The sequence below is a fragment of the Primulina eburnea genome, chromosome 2, assembly GCF_022965805.1.
Source record: "Primulina eburnea isolate SZY01 chromosome 2, ASM2296580v1, whole genome shotgun sequence".
Lineage (NCBI taxonomy): Eukaryota > Viridiplantae > Streptophyta > Magnoliopsida > Lamiales > Gesneriaceae > Primulina > Primulina eburnea.
In genome coordinates, this window is record NC_133102.1 from 1,661,158 (window position 1) to 1,684,581 (window position 23,424).

The window sequence follows — 23,424 nt, forward strand, 5'->3', positions numbered from 1 at the left end:
TGGTCACAACTCAAACCCATCTAATTAAGATTATACTTTTAACATTTCTCTAGTCTACAATTGGACTTTAGACCTGAACTCTGGTATTTCTTAATATATAAAAATTGTCGATCGGGAAAATAATATGACAAAATCAATTTGACTTTTGACAACATCTAAAAGCTGATTTATGCATGGCACTGATAACCTAATTAGTACTAAAACGACGTTAAATTTTGGCAACTCTGAAAATTAATTGTTATCGAGCAACTTCACTAAAAAATAATTTATCGTAACCTTTTTTGTAGGTGACTCAGTTAAAAATATTTGTATCATAAAATTTACTCGTGAGACTGTCTCACATGATTTTTTGTGTAAAATTAATTGGAAGGTGTAAATAATATTTGGTAACATTTTCGAAATTAAAAGTGCAGTGACAATATAAAGAATTACTCTACGATGTTAAATCTGTCATGTTTTTAAATTGTGTAAATTCAAGATAATATATATAAAAAATATGATTCTGATGCGTTTGCTTAGCGACTATTGCTAATAAAATATTTGAATCATGTGTAGCAACTTGTTTGACTTTCTAAATATTTTATATTATATATAGACAAAATTCAATTTTTTCGATTAATGGATAATTTAGAAAATTCCGTAGACTTTTAATTTAAACAAGAAATTTGGATTCGATGATTTCATCTCTTCTGAAATTGTTTTCTGTTTTTATTTTTAAAAAAAATAATAATACAAATATATATAAATTATTGAACTTGTGGGAAGGTGAGACCTAATTTCTCTCTGTAGTGGGGAAGGTTAGCAGTTAGCACTTATGTATCGTTTAGGTACGTTGTCGGTAGAGTATATGCTACCTGTGGGGGTAGTGCCCTCACAGGATCTCAGCCATTGATTTTATATGGTGATTAAATATGGGCATTTGATCACTTCATGGGGTGTATGTGTGTGTAAATCTGGGCCTTTGATCACCTCATGGGGGCAGTGCCACACAAGGTAGGGTGAAATGAACCTACGTGGTCCCCATAATAATTTTTAAAAAAATGTATTCGTATTAGGCAAAAACTTGTGTGAGACGGTCTCATGGGTAATATTTGTGAGACGGATCTCTTATTTGGGTCATCTATGAAAAAGTATTACTTTTTATGCTAACAGTATTACTTTTTATTATGAATATTGGTAGGATTGACCCGTCTCACTACTTAATATCCGTGAGACGGCGTCACATGAGTCCTACTCGTATTATGTGTCTCCGAAACTTATCCTATCTGTTTAAGAAACATTGACTTCTATTTTGTGAATTATCACCTATTGAAAATACACGGATGGCATCATTATTTTAAAGATATGACATTTAATAAAATATTCTCATTCTTATATATATATTCCGACCCAATGATAAAAAAATTTATTTTTTATATAAAAAAAAATATCAATGTAAATATGGATCAATTCGATCTGTATCAATGATATAGGTCAGTAAGACGGCCATATCACAATAGAATAACTTATTTGCTTTTTTATGTCATGATTTTGTAATATTTATAAATATCGTTTTGCGATATATTGGTTATACTTTTAATATTATTCGATTATTTATTTGCGATAATCTTGTTGATATTAATAACGTGGGTAGGAATACTAAGGATTGCAATGTTTTTGTGCATATATGATGATGCCATGAGTCATCCTTAGGATACCTTATATATATATATATATATATATATATATATATATATATATATATATATATATATATATATATATACGAATTTGTTACCCTGCACACCAGGTGTGCAGGGTATCATGAGCACTGCCTACGTGGCGGTGCATGATTGGTCAGATTTTTTTTAAAAAACAAAACAAAAAATTTTGTGTGGTTGTGGGCGTGCCGCGTAAGCAGGCGTCCACAGGTGTGCAAGAAAAGAGTGTGCAGGGTATCATTGCTCTATATATATATAATCAATTTCAACGAGGGGCTAAAGATTCCAATATTCTCAACATTTCCTAACCACCCCCCCACCCCCCTCCCTTCCAGTTCTGTAAACGTATCATATTATCTATTTTTTTTTACTCCTATTCAATGTAACATGTTAAAAAGAAATAATCTCGATTCAATTTTACTTAATTAAGTTGAATTTCGTAGAATACGAATATTGTGATTAAAATATTTGAGTGAATTTAATATAAATCTGTATCTCAAATCCATCGTATCCATTTTGATAATAATTAACATCAAGGATTTGAAATCTGTTGTGTTGTTCAAGTATTTTTTTTTTTTTTTGCTATGAATTCAAATCAACTTTTCAAATTAGTTATTTGAAATCTTTCCAACCAAACGCAAAAAGAAATTATGTTACGCTGATCTTATAAGATCAATGTACATATTTATTTAATCCGAAACGAGTTTTTCTATACTATATGCTGCCGAGGGTACGTACAAGGTGCTTCGTAGCCCTTGGACGCCTCGAGTAAAATTCCAAATACAACATAGCATGTACTGCTACCCAAGACGGTAGGAAAAATTAAATTCTAACATGCATAAAAATAAAAAACAATTATAATGACCTTCAACTAAATTATGTCGGCAATTCGATTAAATTTATAATCGGTTTTACTAAAATTATAGATTTAAATGAAAAAATATGTCCCGTACTTCAATTTCCATTTTCTTTTTTGAGTAGCTCTGTTGTGAGACGGTTTCACGAATCTTTATCTGTGAAACAGATCAACCCTATCAATATTCACAATAAAAAGTAATATTCTTAGAATAAAGAGTAATATTTTTTTATGGATGACCCCAATAAGAGATCTATCTCACAAAATACGACTCGTGAAACCGTCTCACACAAATTTTTACCTTTTTTTTTTTTTTATTTATGAAGGTGGTAAAAACGTGTGAGGCTCAGATTGGCCTTCTGGAATTTGGTCGAATATATAAATAATTTTATAAAAATAAAAGATTTAAAAATGTGGGAGTCAAACGATGGGTCCAGTCCATGTCATGCAGACTTGGCGTTACGGCGACGTTTGAAAGGGATGCCTAATCTACACGATCGATCAAACCGTGACTTTAGTTATATATAAACCAATTTCCATGTCCCACTGATTGAAAATAATTGAAATATCAAATTTTTATTTTATTCTTATTTAATTCATTCAAAAAATTGTTATACGTTTTACATGCCTGAGTTAATCCAGATATTTTAGTAAAACAAAAAAAAAAACTACTAAATCTAAAAATTAGTCGATCGATTTAGAAAAACCGAAAATAAAAAATAAAACCTATACAACATAGGGAATTATACATTATCTTTATAAATGGAGCAAAAAATTAATACATCTATATTTAAAAAATAAAATTGTTTTACAATAACGATGTTCCTATCTTAATTTAATTTTTTCCTTTCACAAATATGTGAAAGTGTTAATGGTAAATATGACTTTGAATTCGTTTCTATAAGAATTTCAGCCGTTTGTTGACTTAGCCTCCACTTGTGATAAGCTTGGGAAAGGTCCAATTCCACTCACGGGAAAAGGTCAAAAGAGTATAATTTTTTCCAAGGTTTTTAAAATTCTATGGGGCTCGCCTCCATCGGCCCATCCTTTTCCTTTATACTATTCCTTCGGCAGGAGATGGACTTTCCCATTTTCTCTTCATATGCTTGGATTGTTTTGTCAAGCCGTACACGAGCTTAAACGTCAACATTTTAATAATCTTTAATACAAATTTTGTTAGTAATAGTACTTATTTGCAAAAATAACCATCGAGAAATAAGTAAATGCCTGATCATGTCTGTTAGCGAGATGTATTTACGCATCAAATTGTTGGTAATACTGCACCTAAAAAGAGGCTACCGAAAACGAGTTGTAGTCGTTGCGAGGAAAAATTTGATATTTGAGTTAATTTTTCTAATGAAGGATTATTTTTATGTAGTTTAGCAATATCAAGATAGATAGCTGGTCGAAGGACCATTTGGTTAGCATTGATACATGGCGGCATAGATTACTCGACCTTACCAATGAGATGACTGATGGTCTTGCATTAGTCTGAGTGCTTACATAAATCACACCTATGCAGAAGGTGAGAAGAGGAACCGAAAGGCTGTCCTTTTGTGCACGTCGAACGAGCAAAAATAACATATGCCGTCATGTAATCAGAGCAACGAAGGAAATGGCAACTAAACAATATATGAAAGTCTTTGATAGATGGTAAAAAAGAGATTATGAGTTTGAACAGCAATCCTTAAAAACATGAAAGATCATTACAGACGCAACCTTTCGTCTTCTTTCTTCACATGTTCTATTTATTTGCACTCAGAAAGAGGAAGGGTGAGATCAGGGGAATTTAGAAGCTTTCAACAGAGTAACTCGAGCCACTGGAAGAGAAAATCAAGGGAAGTAAACTGGCCAGTTGACATAGTACGAGTCTCGCACTTCTCTGCTCATTTGATTCCACTGTCAAGAAGAAGAGTGAATCAGAGTGGAACTGACACTAAAGACTTTGAAACTCAAATTTTAGACGGAGTACCTTAAATTCGTAGGGTTGATTCTTTTGCGCTGCTTTTTTCCAGTGGTAGTGCTCAAATAACATTGCTTTGTCATGCCAACTATGGAATAAAATAAAGATAGCATAAGAACTGGAAAGACATACAAAAGACATGACAGAAATGAGCATATAACGCTGTACGATTAGGTTTTGAGGGGGAAAAAAGAAAAAAAGAGAGTAAATGCAACGAGTTAAAGGAATTCAAAAACCACATAAAATACCAGTCAAGATTCAGTTCATAACAACAAAGAAACAACAAAATCCTTCATAGAAGAGCAATATATTGAAAATAACAAGGGAATTTCATTTTTCAGAAGCAAATTAACATAACTCTCATAAACGTATTGAGGAAGGTTCACTAGAAATATCAGGATACATCACTCTCTATAACTTCCATCATGACAACTCCTCTTTGGCAAAGGCTCCTATCCATATAAAAAATGTCATTGTTTTCCCTTGATCCAAACCTTCAGGTGTATCTCACCACACATACAGCGATCCTCCGCAAGATCAAGTTGTTTTATTACTAGGTCTCCGTCCTGAGGAGAAATTTTTAACTTTTGTACATGCTATGTCTGGAAAATTGTGTTAGAACCAGCCTCACAAATAATAATCCACATGTTCAAGCAGTGTTTTGTGGCAAAAACTAAAACCATCAAGTTGAACTAACAACTCTACTTCAACATTACGAACACAGCCAAAAGAAAGACAATTTTTGCAAAACTTACTTTTTCGCTCAACAAAAGATGACCGTATTCGTTTAAATATTACCAACACACAAGCACAAAATTATTATTTAAAGAAAATCTCATCCAGTGGAATAAAAAACGCAGCATAAAATTCTTTTTCCAACAAAAATTGCACACTCTCAACATCCGTACTACCATAATAATGATATAAAAGCTACAAAAAGATAAAAAGGCTTCATCAATTTGCTATAATCCATCGGAACCACGAAGCAAGCATTTCCTCCGCAGGGAACATTCGCAAATCCAATCAGCAGATGGAAGTTTATTTAAAAATCAAGGATAATTGATTCAAAAACATTTCAACAACATATCACCCAATTCCACCGACCAAAATCCTAGAACAGCAAATATAGCGAGGAGAAAAGGGTGTAGCTGTGCGTACTTGAACTGGTTGGAGAGTTGCCACATGTAAGGATTGAACCAGGTTAGGGCTGAGAAGGCGGCGGACCCGATCCAGATGTTCATGAATCGTTCGGGGCCTGAGTGCGGAACACCCTCGTCGCCCCGATATGCGTTCCCAAAGTACTTCTCCATCTCAAAGAACCCACTTTTGGTGCTCGCTTCCTCCCGCTGTACACTGTGTGGTTCCGGCCTTATCTGTTCCCAGTGATAAAATAAAAGGTGTGTTACAATGCCCCAAATTCTAAATTTACAGATTATGTCACTGACAGGACAGGTAAGTTTTTTTAGATGAAACACATTTTAAATCTATCTTAAAATTGATGCAATACGTTGAGGGTGGTTTCTAAATACGACCTAGAAAATGACTATTATCGACTTCTCAAAAACTCGACAGTGTTACAATATCAATATCGTGCATTGAAATATTAAACTAATAAAAAGTGATTTCTAAATCCATGAAGTTACATTGTCTAATCAACTATGTCTTTTAGAATTTCAGAATCGAAATAGCGGAACGGGCGATATTAAACTAATAAAAATTGGACAAAAAATTGTGTGAGACGGTCTCACGGGTCGTATTTTGTGATATGGATCTTTTATTTAGATCATCTATGAAAAAGTATTATTATTTTTATGTTAAGAGTATTATTTTTTATTGTGAATATCGGTAGGGTTGACTTATCTCACAAAGAAAGATTCGTGAGATTGTCTAACAGAAGACGTACTGAAAAATTGTTTATTAACTCATGAAATTGCATCAAACAATAGATAAAGCCTCTTAAGAAGAAACAACATCACTTAGATAACGGTGTGGTGCCCAATTGTGTAGTGGTCTAGCTGTAGCTTTGGGTATTTGGTTGTTATTTTAAAGCCCGACTCAAAATAAGTAATAACTGATATTTGAAAGTAAAACTAGGCCCAAATGTGTATCGATCTTTTAAATTCAAAACCGAAATCAAATCGAATAGATAATTAAAAAAAAAAAACTAAATCCAACTGCCCAGCCAATCGTTTACTTTGGTTAAAGTTTAAACTGAGTTTTTCCTCACCCCTACTTGACGGTGAAAAAATTCGAAATTTGTTGAAAAATTCGTCGGAGTGTTGCAATAGGAAAGTACACTAATCGAAATCGAGTCCATCTAGACATTTATGGTATGAAAGATAAAAAAAAACTAAATGATTATATATTTTTGTTTCATTCAAACCCGAAAGATTAAAGTTATCCATATATTTTGATTTTATCATTGTTATATCATATATCATTTTTCGTCTTATTTCATGAATCAAACCATATCTTAAGATTACGAAAATGCTAGATCCCATGCAACATATATCATGTAATATATTCGTTATTGTGAGACTCCATATTTTGACAAATTTTAGTATTATGATATTTTACTAATGTGAAAGTACTATGATTAAAAGTATTATGATATTTTACTAATGTGAAAGTACTATGATTAAATCTTATAGTAAATTGGTATCTAACGATAAACGTATCTGTAGAAATTTTAGTACAGTATAACTTTTTTAGTATACATCAAAATCCTTTGCTGATCGATGACATAAGGACACAAATTTTAAATTGACTCGTGAAAGCTATTTTACATGGAAACAACAAAACAAAAACAAAAACAAAATAAATAAACAAGAGAGAGGAAAAAAAGGAAAAAATCAGCCAATTGCTTACAGACTCGCCGGCAGCAGGTAAGGGAAAAGACATATTGCATGCGAGCCCAAAAAGATTAATTATATCAAGATTTCCAGTGTTTTTTGCGGCATCATTTCATTCTTTAATCAGTATATAGCAATCACAATCATCGTAGAATTCAATCAACAAAAATCATCCGTTTATCCCAAGGAACAGAAATCATGGCTCAAACACCTGAACTAATCAGGCCTCATGCAATCGTGATTCCACTTCCTTACCAGGGCCATATCAATCCACTCGTTGATCTAGCTATAAATCTTGCTTCCAGAGGCTTCACAATCACATTTGTTAACACAGAATTCGTTCACCACTTGTTATCAAAATCCCAGAAAAATTATTCCAACGATAGCACAGGCACAGATGCTGATACTGATATCTTCTCCGAGGCACGTAAATCGGGCCTGGACATCCGATACATGACGATGAGCGATGGTTTCCCTCTTGATTTTGATAGAGAGACAAATGTGTTTGAGTTTTGGGAATACTTGCTCGAAGGTTTCGTAGCTCGAGTCGATGAGTTTATGGAAAATATAGTAAAATCGTGCGATTCGCCGGCGTTGTACAAACCGTTCTTGATTACGGACACTTTTAATTCGTGGCATCCCAAGATTGCGAAGAAGTATAATTTGGTTAATGTTTTGTTCTGGACACAGTCGGCTGTAGTATTTGCACTGGAGTATCATCTGGATCATCTGAGAAAAAATGGACACTATCCGCCGCCAAAGGGTACAGTTTCTTTCCGCTGCGTATGTTTTTCCTTACTGGCTGCTTTTACTATGAAAATATTTATTGCGCAAGTACGTGTTTATTTGGGATAGTGAAATAAGTAGCTTCATTTGGTTTAAGTTTCCTGCTTTCGGGTTTATGAGACAAGTGAGTTTATTCCAACGCGCATGCTTGAAAACTGTTCAATACCGTGATCAATATGAATTTGTTCAAATATATATATTTTATTTGGATAATTTTATAATTTCAAATGCACTCTGTAATATAATGTACTGTAATCTTATTTATACATGTAGAACAAAAAAATTATATTTTTCATAAAAATATGATGAGATTTTTTTTAGAGAATAGTGATGACACCATAACCTACGTCCCGGGAGTAGACCCGATCAGCACAAAGGACTTGATGTCATTTCTCCACGAGACGGACATAACAGTGGTGCACAAGCTCGTGTTCCGAGCATTGGAGCAGATTGAAAATGCAGATTTCATTCTGTTAAACACAGTTCAAGAACTAGAACCCAAAACTGTGCCAGCCCTCAACCAAATCCTGCCCACTTATGCAATCGGCCCTGTAAATTTCTCCTCGACAGACATCAAGATCTCCAAATCCCTGATACAGCAGACAGAATGCACTGAATGGCTCCAATCTAAGCCTCCTGCCTCCGTTCTATACGTCTCATTCGGCAGCTTAGCTCAAACAACAAAGCAGGTAATCGAAGAAATAGCACAAGGGCTTCTGCTTGCAGACATAAACTTCATTTGGGTGGTTCGAAAAAATATCGTCATAGATTCTGATGCTACGAACGTGCTCCCTAGTGGGTTGGAGCGAAAACTGAAGGAGAAGGGATTGATCGTGCCATGGTGTGATCAAGATTCCGTGCTATCCAACCCCGGTATTGGAGGATTTTTAACACATTGCGGGTGGAACTCTGTGCTGGAGAGTATGTGCCATGGTGTCCCGATGATATGTTATCCGTTTCTCTATGATCAGCCTACGAATCGGAAATTGGTGGTTGATGATTGGAAGATTGGGATCAATCTTTGCGAAGGTGAATCTGTCACGAGAGATGAAGTTACGAGGAAGATAAAAAGGTTGATGTGTGGGGAATTCAGAGAGGAGAGCAAGAAATTGAGGACTATACTGCGGAATTCTTTGGATGCTAGCGGGTCTTCGGAGAAGAATCTTGTGCGGTTTTTGGAGGATTTGAGGCCTAAAATACATGCATGTAACTAGTTTTAGTTCAAGTTGTTAGTTTTCTCTGGTCAGTATGTTCTTAACCATCAGTAATTTCATTTTCAAATAAAGAAAACTTCTCACGCAAATTAAGCTACAATTTGGGCCTTGTATTATTTCCATCAAGAGCTGTGGATGGACGGCCCACTATCTTCAGCTAGCCCAATATTATCTTTTTTATAGGGCCCAAGTTCACTGTGCGGACCAATTGAGAATGACGTAGAACATTCTAGTATCTAGAATACACAACACGTGCATATTTCACTTACCATATAAACTTTATATCGAGTCCAGAAATTATCGCGAATCCAAAAACCAAAATTAGAATCAGCAACCTCTCTTGTCGAGAGAGAGTTACTACATAGCTTTCACATATTAATCACAAATTTTGATTTGGACCATCTATTTCAAAACAAATTTGTCTAATCTTAATGATTGCGTACACTAATTTTATCTCCTAATTTTTTTTAGTAGATCTTTTGTGAGACGATCTCACGAATTTTTATATGTGATACGAGTTAATCATACCGATATTCACAATAAAAAATATTACTCTTATCATAAAAAGTAATATTTTTCATAAAAAATACTCAATTAAAAGATATGTCTCATAAAATACGACCCGTGAGATCATCTCACACAAGTTTTTGTCATTTTTTTGAGTATTTTTCGATTTTTTTATAAGTCATCATTTATCAAATAAATACTCTTGGATTAAATAAAATTAAGAGTAGTTTTGCAATTTTGGAGTGGTCATTAAGACGTTCTCTTTGTAATATAATAAAATATTATATTTTTTTAATAAATAAATTGCTAATGAAATTGTGAAATAATAAATTATTACAATTTCATAAAATTTCAAATATATAATTTCGTTTCTATATTTAGAAGTATATTTTATTAGTTTTATTAATATACTCATATTATTAATTATCAAAAAACATGTAATTATTTTTGAATAAATTAAATAGAGTTAAATCAAGTAGATTGTATGTAAATTTGTTTTCCAACAATTTTCTAAATTTGTGTAAAAAAATCTATATATTTAGGACAAAAAATATTTTATGGCTCCATGTATCTATAGACGCGCGTGTGTGTCTATATATATATATAAGCCATTGATGTATTATTAAGGAAGAGAAGCTTTAAAATTATGGAAAATGTATTTTGTAAAATCTGAAATCTTAATTTTCTATCAGAAAAAATCTAAGAGTTGCACCTTTTATCTTCCATCTTGGTAAATGGTAAAGCAAAACATCTAGTCCAATAGAAATTAGTATAAAATTATTAACCTTTTCTTTCCAAACAAGAAACTGCGCCATCTTCACTATATATATCCCCCTAATCTTTGCAGATTTCATAATTCATAGCATATTATTCTCAGTTGCATCATCGAAGCAACTCGAAAAATCTTTTCTTTTAATCTGATTCACAATCATACAACGCCATGAGCAATCAGGCTGAATCTTCCGATTCGTGAGTTTTTTCCCGTCATTCTTAGATTTGTGTTCTTGCTTGTTTATAGATTGTTGTTCATGTATATATCTCCTGTTCTTCTTCTTTCTTGTTGGGTCTTTGATGTTTTCTTGTGGGTTTCTCTGATTTTTATTTTTTCGGGGGTTTTGTTATGTGATGTGCAGTAAGGGTACAAAGAGAGATTTTAGTACTGCGATCTTGGAGAAGAAAAAGGCTGCCAATCGATTGGTAGTGGATGAAGCTGTCAACGACGACAATTCGGTGGTGTCTCTTCACCCTGAAACAATGGAAAAACTTCAGCTTTTCCGCGGTGACACAATCTTGATTAAGGTTTTATTTCCCCTATTTATTTTTTAACCATTTCAACTTCCTTTTTCTTGAAAAATGCTGTTGGAGGGATGAACTACATTTGAGATTTTGTTGTCGTGGGCAGGGACGACCCAGAAAATTGAGAGGGGAACTGGGACAAAACTTTTGTAGGGGGACGGGTTTAATAAATTTTTGGGGTCAAAGCATGGATATTTAGAAAGTTACTCATTAAAATTCAACCTTTTCTGGTGGGTGGCTGGTGGGCGATAGCTGCTTCTTGTTTGATTGGGGGTTTTGGATGTGATTCGGTCTTTAAAGGATTGTTGCCTTGTTGTATTGTACACTTGTGTTTTCTTTCTGTATCAATATTCTTTCTTTCTTTCTTTCTTTTTCTTTTATTGATGTTTTCTAGTGCTAATCTCTGAAAAATGTTTAAGAGTTTGAGTAATGTTCATGAAAAGTTTCAAAATCATGGCTCATCTTTTAACTTTCTCTGTGTTTGTAATTAATGCTATTAGGTTATAGGGATCCATCCCAAAAGGCTTAGCCTATTGGATGGTGTAAACTGAAGAGTTTATTACTCACTCTATATTAGTTTTACCAGAAGGAAGCTGCTGCTTTGATTCGATGGTAGCCATTTTCTAAGTCGCCTCTTCCGCAACGTCGACTCTCAACGAGAGTACCAATTTTAGGTTATAAATCCAATAGAGGTCTCCTAAAAGGCTTATCTATTGGGTGGTGTACCTCAAGTGTTTGTTTATAAGTCATTTTTTATTAGTTATATTTCAAAGTGGGATATTGTAACATTGCATTCATGTAATGGAAGATTTACTTGGTGGCTATAGTTTATCTGTTGTACAGTTTTGGTTGAGTTCATAATTCATTTAGATTACTGATAGTAAAAACTTGGGGTGCATTTGCGAGTGAGTATGTTAGATTTTTGTATTGTGATTTAAGCGCTTGATTTTCCTGTCAATAACTATTATTATTTGGTATACTGTTTAAGCACTCTAAATGTTTAGTACATGATCACGTATATATGTTGCTCACTGATTTCAGTTTTTGGCTTTACATATGTGATACTGTGTATCTGATTACAGGGGAAGAAAAGAAAGGATACGATCTGCATTGCCCTTGCCGACGACACGTGTGATGAACCAAAGATCCGGATGAACAAAGTTGTCAGAAGCAACCTCAAGGTTAGGCTAGGAGATGTGGTTTCTGTGCATCAATGTGCTGATGTGAAGTATGGGAAGCGTGTTCACATTCTTCCTGTGGATGACACAATTGAAGGTGTCACTGGAAATCTTTTTGATGCTTACCTAAAACGTAAGTTCTCCACACATGCAAACATGTAGTAACATTTGTATATTGTCAAGCTGCCTCATTGATTTTAAATGTTGCTCATTCTTCAATACTATTCAATCTTTAAAGTAATCAGACATGTTGCATTCTTACTTCAACCAAGAACTAAAACCTATGTTGGATATGTGAATACAATTTGTTAACTATGCAAAATATTTACCCGCTGAATCTTGTGATTGACAATTATGCGATTTTTTGTTTAGTTTTATTGAATTTAGTGAACTTTAATTGTAATTCTAAATGAACTTTCCACTTTTAAGATTTCGAAGAAATACCAATTCTGTGGAAAGTTAGGTAATGTGAAGTTGGTGCAGTTGAGTGTGAACCGACTCTGTGAACCATTATCCTATTTTTTTCATGGAAATTCATGTTTTCCTCTTGTTGTGCAGCTTATTTCCTCGAGGCATATCGCCCTGTGAGGAAGGGTGACCTGTTTCTTGTAAGGGGAGGAATGCGAAGCGTGGAGTTCAAAGTTATTGAGACGGATCCTCCGGAGTATTGTGTAGTTGCTCCCGACACTGAGATCTTCTGTGAGGGAGAACCTATAAGAAGGGAGGATGAGGATCGATTGGATGATGTTGGCTATGATGATGTAGGTGGTGTCCGTAAACAGATGGCTCAGATTCGGGAGTTGGTAGAACTGCCACTAAGGCACCCACAGCTTTTCAAGTCCATTGGTGTCAAACCTCCAAAAGGAATACTGCTTTATGGACCCCCAGGATCTGGAAAGACTTTAATAGCCCGAGCAGTGGCCAATGAAACCGGTGCTTTCTTCTTCTGTATTAACGGACCAGAGATTATGTCTAAATTGGCAGGAGAAAGCGAAAGCAATCTCAGAAAGGCATTTGAAGAAGCTGAGAAAAATGCACCTTCAATCATATTCATTGATGAAATCGACTCAATTGCTCCAAAAAGAGAGAAAACACATGGGGAGGTGGAGAGAAGAATTGTTTCTCAACTCTTGACATTGATGGATGGACTCAAGTCCCGTGCCCATGTTATTGTCATGGGTGCTACAAACCGTCCCAATAGCATTGACCCTGCCTTGAGAAGGTTTGGGAGATTTGATAGAGAAATAGACATTGGTGTTCCTGATGAAGTTGGTCGTCTGGAAGTACTTAGAATCCACACTAAGAATATGAAGCTTGCCGATGATGCAAGTTCAAATTTCTAACTTTTGATTGAGTCATACAATTCTTAGTTTACACTATGATTTAGTTATATTGATTTATCTGCTTTCACAGGTAGATTTGGAAAGAATTGGGAAGGATACACATGGCTATGTTGGTGCTGATTTAGCCGCTCTGTGCACCGAAGCTGCCCTCCAATGCATCAGGGAGAAGATGGATGTGATTGACTTGGAAGACGATTCCATTGATGCAGAGATACTGAACTCCATGGCTGTCACCAACGAACATTTCCAGACTGCCCTTGGAACTAGCAATCCTTCCGCACTACGTGAAACTGTGAGTATTGATATCACACTTTTTTGTTGCTGTCTGATCTTTGTTTAGTTTGAATGCTAAATATGATAATATGCTTCATGGATGTTATAGGTTGTTGAAGTTCCCAATGTCTCCTGGGAAGATATTGGAGGCCTTGAAAATGTCAAGCGTGAGCTCCAAGAGGTATCTATTCTTCACGTTATGAACTGTAACTTCTGTGTGCTTACAACTTCTAGTATATTCAAAGTTTGAATAGTTTCTTAAACTTATCTTTGACATCGTGTGCCTTATAGACTGTCCAGTATCCAGTGGAGCATCCTGAGAAGTTTGAAAAGTTCGGAATGTCCCCTTCAAAGGGTGTTCTTTTCTATGGCCCTCCCGGTTGTGGGAAGACTTTGTTGGCTAAGGCCATTGCCAATGAATGCCAAGCAAACTTTATAAGTGTCAAAGGTCCTGAATTGCTCACCATGTGGTTTGGAGAGAGTGAAGCCAATGTTCGAGAAATTTTTGACAAGGCTCGCCAATCCGCTCCTTGTGTTCTCTTTTTTGATGAGTTGGACTCAATTGCAACCCAGGTGCATATTATGGGTCGTGTAGGTAGTTCCTATGCATGGTTTGGTTTTTATTTGTCCTAAATTAGATTTCTCCCGTTTTTCTTGCAGAGAGGAAGTAGTGTCGGAGACGCAGGCGGTGCTGCAGACCGAGTATTGAACCAACTTCTGACTGAAATGGATGGCATGAATGCCAAGAAAACGGTTTTCATTATCGGTGCAACCAATAGGCCTGATATAATCGACCCTGCACTCCTCCGCCCAGGTCGTCTTGATCAATTGATTTACATCCCTCTTCCAGACGCTGAATCTCGCTATCAAATCTTCAAATCAAACTTACGAAAATCCCCAGTATCAAAAGATGTCGACCTGAGAGCCCTAGCTCAGTACACTCAAGGCTTCAGCGGTGCTGACATTACTGAAATATGCCAACGTGCCTGCAAATACGCCATCAGAGAGAACATTGAGAAGGTAAGAATTTTTTACATTCCATTTTTCCGTTCAACGCCTGATCAATGGACGGAAGTTTCATATGTATTTTCTTGTATTCTCTTGGTACGAAGGACATTGAAAGGGAGAGGAGACGAGGCGAGAATCCGGAGGCCATGGAAGAGGATGGTGAAGATGAGGTATCTGAGATCAAGGCAGCCCATTTCGAGGAATCGATGAAGTTTGCACGTAGGAGCGTCAGTGATGCAGATATTCGCAAGTATCAGGCATTTGCTCAGACGTTGCAGCAATCTAGAGGATTTGGAACAGAGTTCAGGTTTGCTGAGAACAGTGCTGCCGCTGCTGCCACAGACCCTTTCGCAGTTCCCAAAAGTGCTGCTGCCGATGAAGATGATCTGTATAGTTAGCTATATTTTATAAATGAGCTAATGGAACCCTCCAAATGTTGGCTTCTGCCAGAGTACCATGAATCATATATTCTGCTCTGGTGGTGATTCCCCTCTTTTGCGGAGAAATATTTTTAGTTTTTTGATGATCCAAATGTTGTGTCGTACAATATACTCAGTATTTTGATTTTCATGCCAATATATTAGATCAACGGTGATGATTATTGATAAATTAATATAATTCATTCCAAGTTACATACACGGCGGCAACGCCGTTGGTCCCCCCGCCAGTCTCTCTTTCGACCCAAGTGTGGAACTGCAGAAGTTGGTTCTTAATGTTTCATCCGAAATATAACCTCGCTGCGAAGCAAGTTTTCAGCCCCAACTTTTGTTCAAAATCGAACTGATAGCCAATTCAATTGCCAAAGCCCCGGGTTAATTCAACCTCTTAATCCCTCCATTTTTATCATCTCAGATACCAAATGTGCATTCCCGCACAACCAACCTCGTATCATCGAATCCGCGAGTACCCGCTTCTTATGGCCTGCGTTTTTTCAGATTTGTGTGGAAAAACTCGTCCGAAAATCCTCAAAGACAAGAGTCTTGAACCTCGTATAACACTGATTTTGCGATTATTTGGAGTTAGGAAATTTGCCGAGGCCAAGAATATATCGAGTGCGGCTGGCTTTTGCTGATAATTTCAGACGCCCACTTTCTGGTATTGCTTTGTGAGTGAGTGCGAATTGCGAAAAAACCGAAATTAAAGCTAAGTTTTTCGCTATGTTATTCAGGGTTTACGCTGATAACAGAATGATTCAAGAGGGTTTATAGGTTTTTGAGTACGTGGTAAGTAATGGATCCCAGATTGAAGCCCGTGCTTGCGTGGTTTATTTGGTTGTTTTCAAGAGAAGCCATCAATTCGAGCAGCTATATGTTTTTTTTGAGAGGATTCTGAAGCATGTTGTGAGATTACAGATTATTGCATGACAATTATGATTGATGGGTTGCGTAAAAAAAAATGAAGTTGATAAAGCAAGAGAGTTGATGGATGATTTGATCAACAGAGGTGTTAAACCAAATGCATATATGCCTTTAACACTTTGATAGATGCTTATGTCAAGAAATCGGATTCAAGGGGTGTTGAGGAAATCTTAGATGCAATGAAGAGATACGGGGTGGAGTTCAATGTTGCCACATGCACACTTTTGATCCAGCAGTTTTCAAAATCTGTCAAGGTGGAAGATGCACAGAAACTGTTTGACGAAATGGCTAACAAGGATGTGCCTGCCGATGTTCATGTTTATAGTTTGATGAAAAATTTGTTGGTAAGTTGGGGGACTTGAAAGGTCATTTGCGTTGTTCGATGAGATTGTGGAGAAGGGAATCCCGAATTGCCAGAGGTATGGATCTTTGATACATGGCTTGTGTAAAACAGGGAAATTGGAGGCGGCAGAAATGTTGCTCAAAGACATGCAAAGGGAAGGAGTAGACATTAATCGGGTGATATTCAATACATTGATAGATGGTTATTGTAGGCTAGGGATGATTGATAAGGCTTGGAGACTGCGAGGTGTTATGGAGGGGAAAGGCCTTGAAGCTGATATGTATATAATATTATTGCTCATGGCTTGTGCAGATTGTACCAGCTTGAAGAAGCTGAGAGATTGCTATTGTCAATGGTGGATAAAGGTGTCGAGCTAAATATTGTTGCTTACTCTACTTTGTTTGATATATATAGCAAGCAAGGAAAATTTCGAGAAGCTAAGAATGTGTTTCTTGAGATGGAAAAATTGGGAAGAAACCAAATGAAGTGACATATAATACTTTGATTGATGGATATTGCAAGAAAGGTAAACACAGAGAGCATGTTTGTTTAAAAAGGAGATGGAAGATAAGGGGCTAACGCCAGATGTGTTGATATATACATCTTTTGTACATGGGGAACGAATATTTGGTAATGTTGATGAGGCTATGAAATTGTTCAAAGCTTTGCCAGTGAAAAACTTGATTCTGAGTGTGGTTGACTTACACAGCATTGATATCAGGGTTGTCAAAAGAGGGAAGATCGGATGAAGCTTTTGTATCGTTCGATGAGATGAAAAGAGCGGTATAACACCGGACGATAATGTGTATGCTTCCATTGTCGGCAGCCTCCATGCTACTTAACTGTGAAACTAAGATCTGATAGACGGTTCCTTTGGAGAAATGCCTAACCTGTCAAGAATGATGGCACACACTCTTGCTGTTATCAATCAAATCTCTTGCTCCAACAAGTTTGTGCCAGCCAATTGGCAGAACATGTGATTTTTGAAACTGCATCTGAGTGCATATATGCATAAGAGGAAAGTATTTATGGATAAGCCATTCTCTAAAGAGATGATTATCTGCAGTCCTTTAACATCGGACTGGTCATCTTGAACGGTGGCGCAACAGTAATAGGGTTGGATTCAAAAATTCGGGAGGTGATTTCAATGGATTTAAGAAGGTGAAATTTGGTCTATATTTGCAGTTTGTCTCTGCTTGGCATCTCCATGTCATCCGGTCACTTGGTGTAAGGCTCGATTCATGAACTGTGCTCGTTTGCTGGCTTGAAATCCATGTCTTATTTTTCTCTGTTTCTAAATTACACGTAAACTTGTAAAACTGTGAAAAAAAATAAGAAACGACTTATTACTCGCACTTCAGAAAACAAATTTCAAGTTCATAAAAGAAATTCTAACAGCGCTGTCTTAGTCGTGTCAATTATGGCAAGATTTTTGTAGTTATTAGTAGTCTGAGTAAACATGTAAATTTATTTGTCTTTTATCTAGCGTTGAAAGAAGTGAGAATAAAACTAGAACTGCTGAGGATGACGGCCATGTGATATATCTTTGCATAATTTGAATAAATATTTTTTTATTTTTAAAATAAATCTTTGAAAACCCCTACAAGAAAATACAAAGAATACAAAATTTAACAGTGAAGAGTGGGGAGCAACTTTAACAAACCATAAAACTAAAACCAAGTTTCTGATCGAATGAATGATATGAGTGAATGATATAGAATATGGAGTAACAAATAAATATGACCTTCAATTTGTAATCTAAGCAACTATAAAGAATCGGGGTATACAGCTCACAAGATCAATATGTCTAGTGTTGATTTCAGAAGTTCCACCACTTTTTCTTCCTCTTAAAATCAGCTGGTGGCAAATCTGAAATGATGATGAATTTTCCGAAATTAGTGTATATAGACATGAAAAGCTAGTGTCATTTGAGCTACACTATCGACGGTTTTAACTCAGCGGTATGAGCCCTGGTGTATCTGACATATGGGACAAACAAATACAATATCCCTGAAACTCGTCAAGTTTCTCCAAGCAAATGTCCTCAATCTGCTCCCGATTACTAGTATTCAGTTGATATTTAAAGCAAACAACTGAGTAAAGATCGCCATTTAGTCCCCATTCTAGCTTGAAGCATTCTATCGAATCAGGAGATAAAAAAGAGAAATTACCTCCTTGAGGGTAGATTGAATTATAATGCACCTCAGCCCAGAAGCTCAAATACACAACTGCACGAGACATGACCAAATGTTTAATGATTGCCATAAGACGAAGCATATTAACGTAACTTGAAAAAACAAGCAAAATATAGAACTCCTCCGGGACTATTTTTGGAAAGGCAAGATGTTTCAGTGTTCCCATTTTTAGGATACAGAAATCAACATCACACAAAGTATATGGCTGAATAAGAGAGTTGTGAAATCCGAACATTTTATTAACTGGAATGAGGCAATCATGATCAAGTAATTCACAAGATTTACAATGTAAAAAACCATTTAAAAGTAACCTCTTTTTGACTTTTGTTGTTGGGGAAGAATCTCGATGTAGCAGGTGTCCTTGAATGAAGTAACTACAAGAATTTTGACACCGTACTGTCAATAGGAAAATTGCTACATATTAGTTCCAGGAAACATATTCTTTGAAACAGAACATCCAAATATGTTTAAAAGCCAAATATAACAAATGTATGTGGAAAAAAATACCGAATCCGCAGCTGCCTGCAGCGTGACATGATCACCCCATTCTCCCCTCCTGATTTAATAATTAAGCAGTGTAATGCTCACACAAGAAACGTATTAAAATATCAACACTTGTACCACTAGCCATTTGGCTCAGTGGAATGTTACTCTCACAAAAGTTGGGGATCTCTCGGTTCGAGACTTACACCACCCCATTACTCGAATAAAAATGGAAAAAATAGAAGTTAACACTCGTACACAACAATTGACGGTAAATTTTTGAATCATACTTGTATATTCTCTTCAAGTACTCGGCATAATCCATTGGAACATACCCCTCGTACATTTCTGGATGAGCTTTTAGCTGACAATATCAAATCAACACATAGCAAGCCGTCAGTTTTAGATAAATAACGTAAATATAGAATTAGAAGAATACCTGAGAATGGAAATGGGGCAACAGAAAAAACAAAGCTACAATAACCTGGCAGACAACTTGCTGTCTCACGAATTTGTGGTGCTCAGGGGTCCGATAGAATTGATCTGATAAAGCACGGAACTATAGCAAACAGAAGAAGACTGAAGCAGAGTTAACTTAAAGTACAAATAAATATACAGCAAGATCACTGAAATTTTTAGATATGTAAAAGTAGAACATAAGTATGTTACAGCAAACATAATTATGTCCCCCCATAATTTTATGATCACATAAAAGGAAGATTACACCTTAAAGGAAACATAACCAACCCAAAAAATGTCATATGACTACGATATTAATAGTAAACATAATCATTGTTAAAGACAGATAAACTAACCTGACAGTTACCATCTCCTTGAACTTTGTGCTCAATCAAATCATATAACTTTAACCTGAAACGTTCACAACCTTCAAGTTACATGTCGATCATGCTTGTTAATTGACCAACATAAATTATCTGGTGTAGACAAGACGTTCAATTGAACCACCATAAAACACAGTTGAACTAGCAGCTAAATATGTACGGGAAACGACAATAGGGTTTTGATGTACCTGTCTAGTAGCCTTTGATGATCAGAAGTCGCTTCATCAACTGAAGGTATTTCTCCATTAATTCTAGGAACATGCTACATGAAATCAATCATACACTTATTTCCTTCGATTGTAACCTTTTCTAGGGATTAGAAAAGCACGAAAACTAAAAGAGTTTAATGGCTAGTACTTCAAAGTTTTAAGTTTTCTAGACAGAATCAAAGACCTAAATAAGATTGATAATTTAGGAAAAACACAGCTCTTGGCCTCGATCTGTCAACTGAATGTCATATGCAGAGTGATGATTCCCACATGAGAGAGGACTTGGGGGAATTATACTTACAGGAACAGGAAACATCTGGTACAACCTCTTTTCGACTTCTCCATCAAGTTCAAACTCATCTGCTATTTCCAAATTATAAGAAGAACCATCATCATCACAAGATCTATCACCAGGACTGGAACATATACTGCCCAAATCAACATTCTCACGCGGTCCACCCTCCTGGCCTACAAAATTTTCACGTGTTATTAGGCATTTACAACGAGACCATCAGGTCTTTAGCATAGGGAAATAAGAGGGTTGGAAAGGAGTAATAGCATACCAAGAAAATAATTATCTGAAGAGTCATGCCAGTTTGGGACAACACTAGAGCTCTGTGAATATTCTTCACCAGAATGTGATAATTCAGGAGATTCTGAAATTGATAACCGTGACAATTCTTCTTGGAAAAGAGCACGCGCGATAATCTCATCTTTGTCAATGCTGGCATAATCTGTATCACTGTGACTATCTCCAATATACTGCTCGTGACAAATTTTTAAATCATGTCGAGTACTATCACCATAGTAATTATTACTGAATATTTGGTCCACATTGAAAAAACTCCAAGAAGCAGCATCTGATTCCGGCTCATACATAATTATTCCCTATTTTGTTAGAGCTCACCAACAGCGGTGCTCTTTTTATTAACAATGTCAATGTTCGCTCTGAAACACCTGCCAGCTAAACAAAAAACGATTTATTCAGTTAAGAAATAGCATATCAACCTCAGTAAGTTAGCTCTCAACAGATTACTATTTTATCCTATTTTATTCACAACCACAAAATTCTCAGATGAGCTACATCTGTCAAGTAGTTCAGAAGTTCAAAGATCAAGTTTGTATACGCTTCTGAACTTGGAAAGTTTATATTTTGCAGGTGCTGAACCCTATAGTAAAAGGTGGCTAGAATTGACAATAGACTTTCAACTCGGACATATATCATTTTTCAAAACAACATGTATTCAAATGATCAACTACAATGTTTGGTTACCAATGACTGATAAATATTCTTCCAAGATACCCATGATGTTCATGGAGTGAAATCACATATAACCTATGAAAATGTTCACAACGTCGACTTTCTGCCAGTTTAAGGCCCATGTGAATGTGTCATCAAAACCTTCCATGCCATAAAATTTTCTTCAGTTTCCTAGTTGACAAAGGCTTCTTAGCCCAAAGTTCACGTTCTTATCTCATCAACTTTGACTGGCTTAGAGATGACCACCATGTACAAAAGTTTTCTACCGAAAACTCCAGAACTAAAAAGGGTGCTTCCAGATAGAAACATAAAGGTTGACTTTCAAAGAGTCGAATGGCTTTTATTTGAACCTCCAGGAACCAACCAAGTAGCGGACAAAAAAAATAGAAAAGAACAGTCTGCAAAAAGATACAATAAAATTTCAAGTTGTTATTCAACACATACGTATACCTGCAACATAAGTTAATTTCCCCTCTCCTCAATCACCTTGACACAAATCCAACCAATATCTATTCTTTGAATTCAATTTCCAACAAATAAGAAACTTCAATACAAACCTCCCATGTAAAAAATTGAAATCAATCAGCATAACCACATGCTGAACCAGACATCATCCCCACATATAAATTAGATGTCTCCAAAACAAATTATTTTTATCATGATAATCTCAGTAAAAAAAAAAATTGCTGCGCTAAAAAAAAACAGATGTCTTTGAAAATCAAACCACGAATTTAGATATTTTTAAATCTATTTAAGCTGCCCCAAGCATATTAAAAAACAAAAGAATCACCTAGAAAAATCCAAAACTTCATAACAGAGCAATTCGAAATGGAAATCGAAATCAAACAGAACAAAAACAGGGAGATCACTCAATGCACAACAAAATAAAATAAAAAAAAAAAATCACCTCTGAGCCTCCATCAATATGCAAAAAGTAATCACAACCCAATACCAATGTGACGTATTGAGATAGAGTTAGCAGAACCAATTGGAAATGGGGAAAATAGAGGCCTGAATTAAAAGGGGTTTATATACAGTTGGGGAATGCAATGGGTTAAAGATCGAACAAATTGTTGCCGAATGGGAATGTCACCTGTCGGGGCATCGCCTAGCCTTTGAGTGGATCCAAAGATACCGTTGGTTTAAGTGCTCTTTTCTTCGACGGTTGTATATTATTACACGCATTGGAATATCCTCATTTTAGGACATTCAAATATTTACAATCTATGAAAATCGAACCCGTAAATTTTTCAGATATCAATTCTAACTAAAGACAATTATAATCTTTTAACATATATAACAAGAAAACGTAACGGTTGGATCTATATAATTGTATTTGTCTGCTTTTACCTGGATTTAACATGCAAGTGGTCTTAACTCTTGCTAATTCAAATGTTGACTTCAATTATTATTTTAATCAAATTTGTCATTTTTTGAATCAAAGCACATACTCTATTAATCTGTCTTTGTCCTAAAATAAATTTAATAAAAAAGTACACGTTTTAATTATATTTTTAGTTTCGAATAAAATTTATTTTATTGTTAAAAATAATAAGATATATAATATTCAGCAAACTATTTATCAGTATACGGCGGCCAATCTGAACAAAACAAGAAATATTATTATATTGATTTATTTACCTTTTTTATTTCGTTCTTCCATAAACACTTGAGTCAACGTAAAGTAAAAATTACCGTGTAAACCAATTGAGTCGGTTTTTGCTCCAATTTGTCTACTATAGGGTAAAATACAAAAC

General features: G+C 35.5%; 4 protein-coding genes across 4 annotated transcripts; 2 read left to right on the forward strand and 2 right to left on the reverse strand.

Annotated features, from left to right (window-relative positions):
* Window positions 1-4,185: 4,185 nt before the first annotated feature.
* On the reverse strand, window positions 4,186-5,935 carry LOC140817590 (uncharacterized). Its single transcript, XM_073177363.1, has 3 exons — window positions 5,678-5,935; window positions 4,529-4,607; window positions 4,186-4,455 (listed from the first exon to the last, which is right to left on the reverse strand). The coding sequence occupies exons 1-3, from the start codon at window positions 5,827-5,829 to the stop codon at window positions 4,390-4,392; spliced, it is 297 nt and encodes a 98-aa protein (XP_073033464.1). The 5' UTR covers window positions 5,830-5,935; the 3' UTR covers window positions 4,186-4,389.
* Window positions 5,936-7,472: 1,537 nt separating this feature from the next.
* Window positions 7,473-9,403, forward strand: LOC140817584 (UDP-glycosyltransferase 86A1-like). Its single transcript, XM_073177349.1, has 2 exons — window positions 7,473-8,134; window positions 8,479-9,403. The coding sequence occupies exons 1-2, from the start codon at window positions 7,570-7,572 to the stop codon at window positions 9,369-9,371; spliced, it is 1,458 nt and encodes a 485-aa protein (XP_073033450.1). The 5' UTR covers window positions 7,473-7,569; the 3' UTR covers window positions 9,372-9,403.
* Window positions 9,404-10,647: 1,244 nt separating this feature from the next.
* Window positions 10,648-15,508, forward strand: LOC140817597 (cell division control protein 48 homolog D-like). Its single transcript, XM_073177376.1, has 9 exons — window positions 10,648-10,847; window positions 11,012-11,177; window positions 12,257-12,485; window positions 12,911-13,681; window positions 13,770-13,987; window positions 14,078-14,149; window positions 14,260-14,541; window positions 14,629-14,988; window positions 15,081-15,508. The coding sequence occupies exons 1-9, from the start codon at window positions 10,819-10,821 to the stop codon at window positions 15,372-15,374; spliced, it is 2,421 nt and encodes an 806-aa protein (XP_073033477.1). The 5' UTR covers window positions 10,648-10,818; the 3' UTR covers window positions 15,375-15,508.
* A 2,896-nt stretch (window positions 15,509-18,404) lies between these two features.
* On the reverse strand, window positions 18,405-22,754 carry LOC140817610 (OVARIAN TUMOR DOMAIN-containing deubiquitinating enzyme 12-like). Its single transcript, XM_073177377.1, has 11 exons — window positions 22,575-22,754; window positions 20,970-21,370; window positions 20,708-20,874; window positions 20,386-20,459; window positions 20,171-20,225; window positions 19,840-19,914; window positions 19,646-19,719; window positions 19,380-19,428; window positions 19,184-19,268; window positions 18,849-18,905; window positions 18,405-18,546 (listed from the first exon to the last, which is right to left on the reverse strand). Exons 2-11 carry the CDS (start codon window positions 21,283-21,285, stop codon window positions 18,497-18,499), a joined length of 1,002 nt encoding a protein of 333 aa, XP_073033478.1. The 5' UTR covers window positions 21,286-21,370; window positions 22,575-22,754; the 3' UTR covers window positions 18,405-18,496.
* Between the last annotated feature and the right edge of the window lie 670 nt (window positions 22,755-23,424).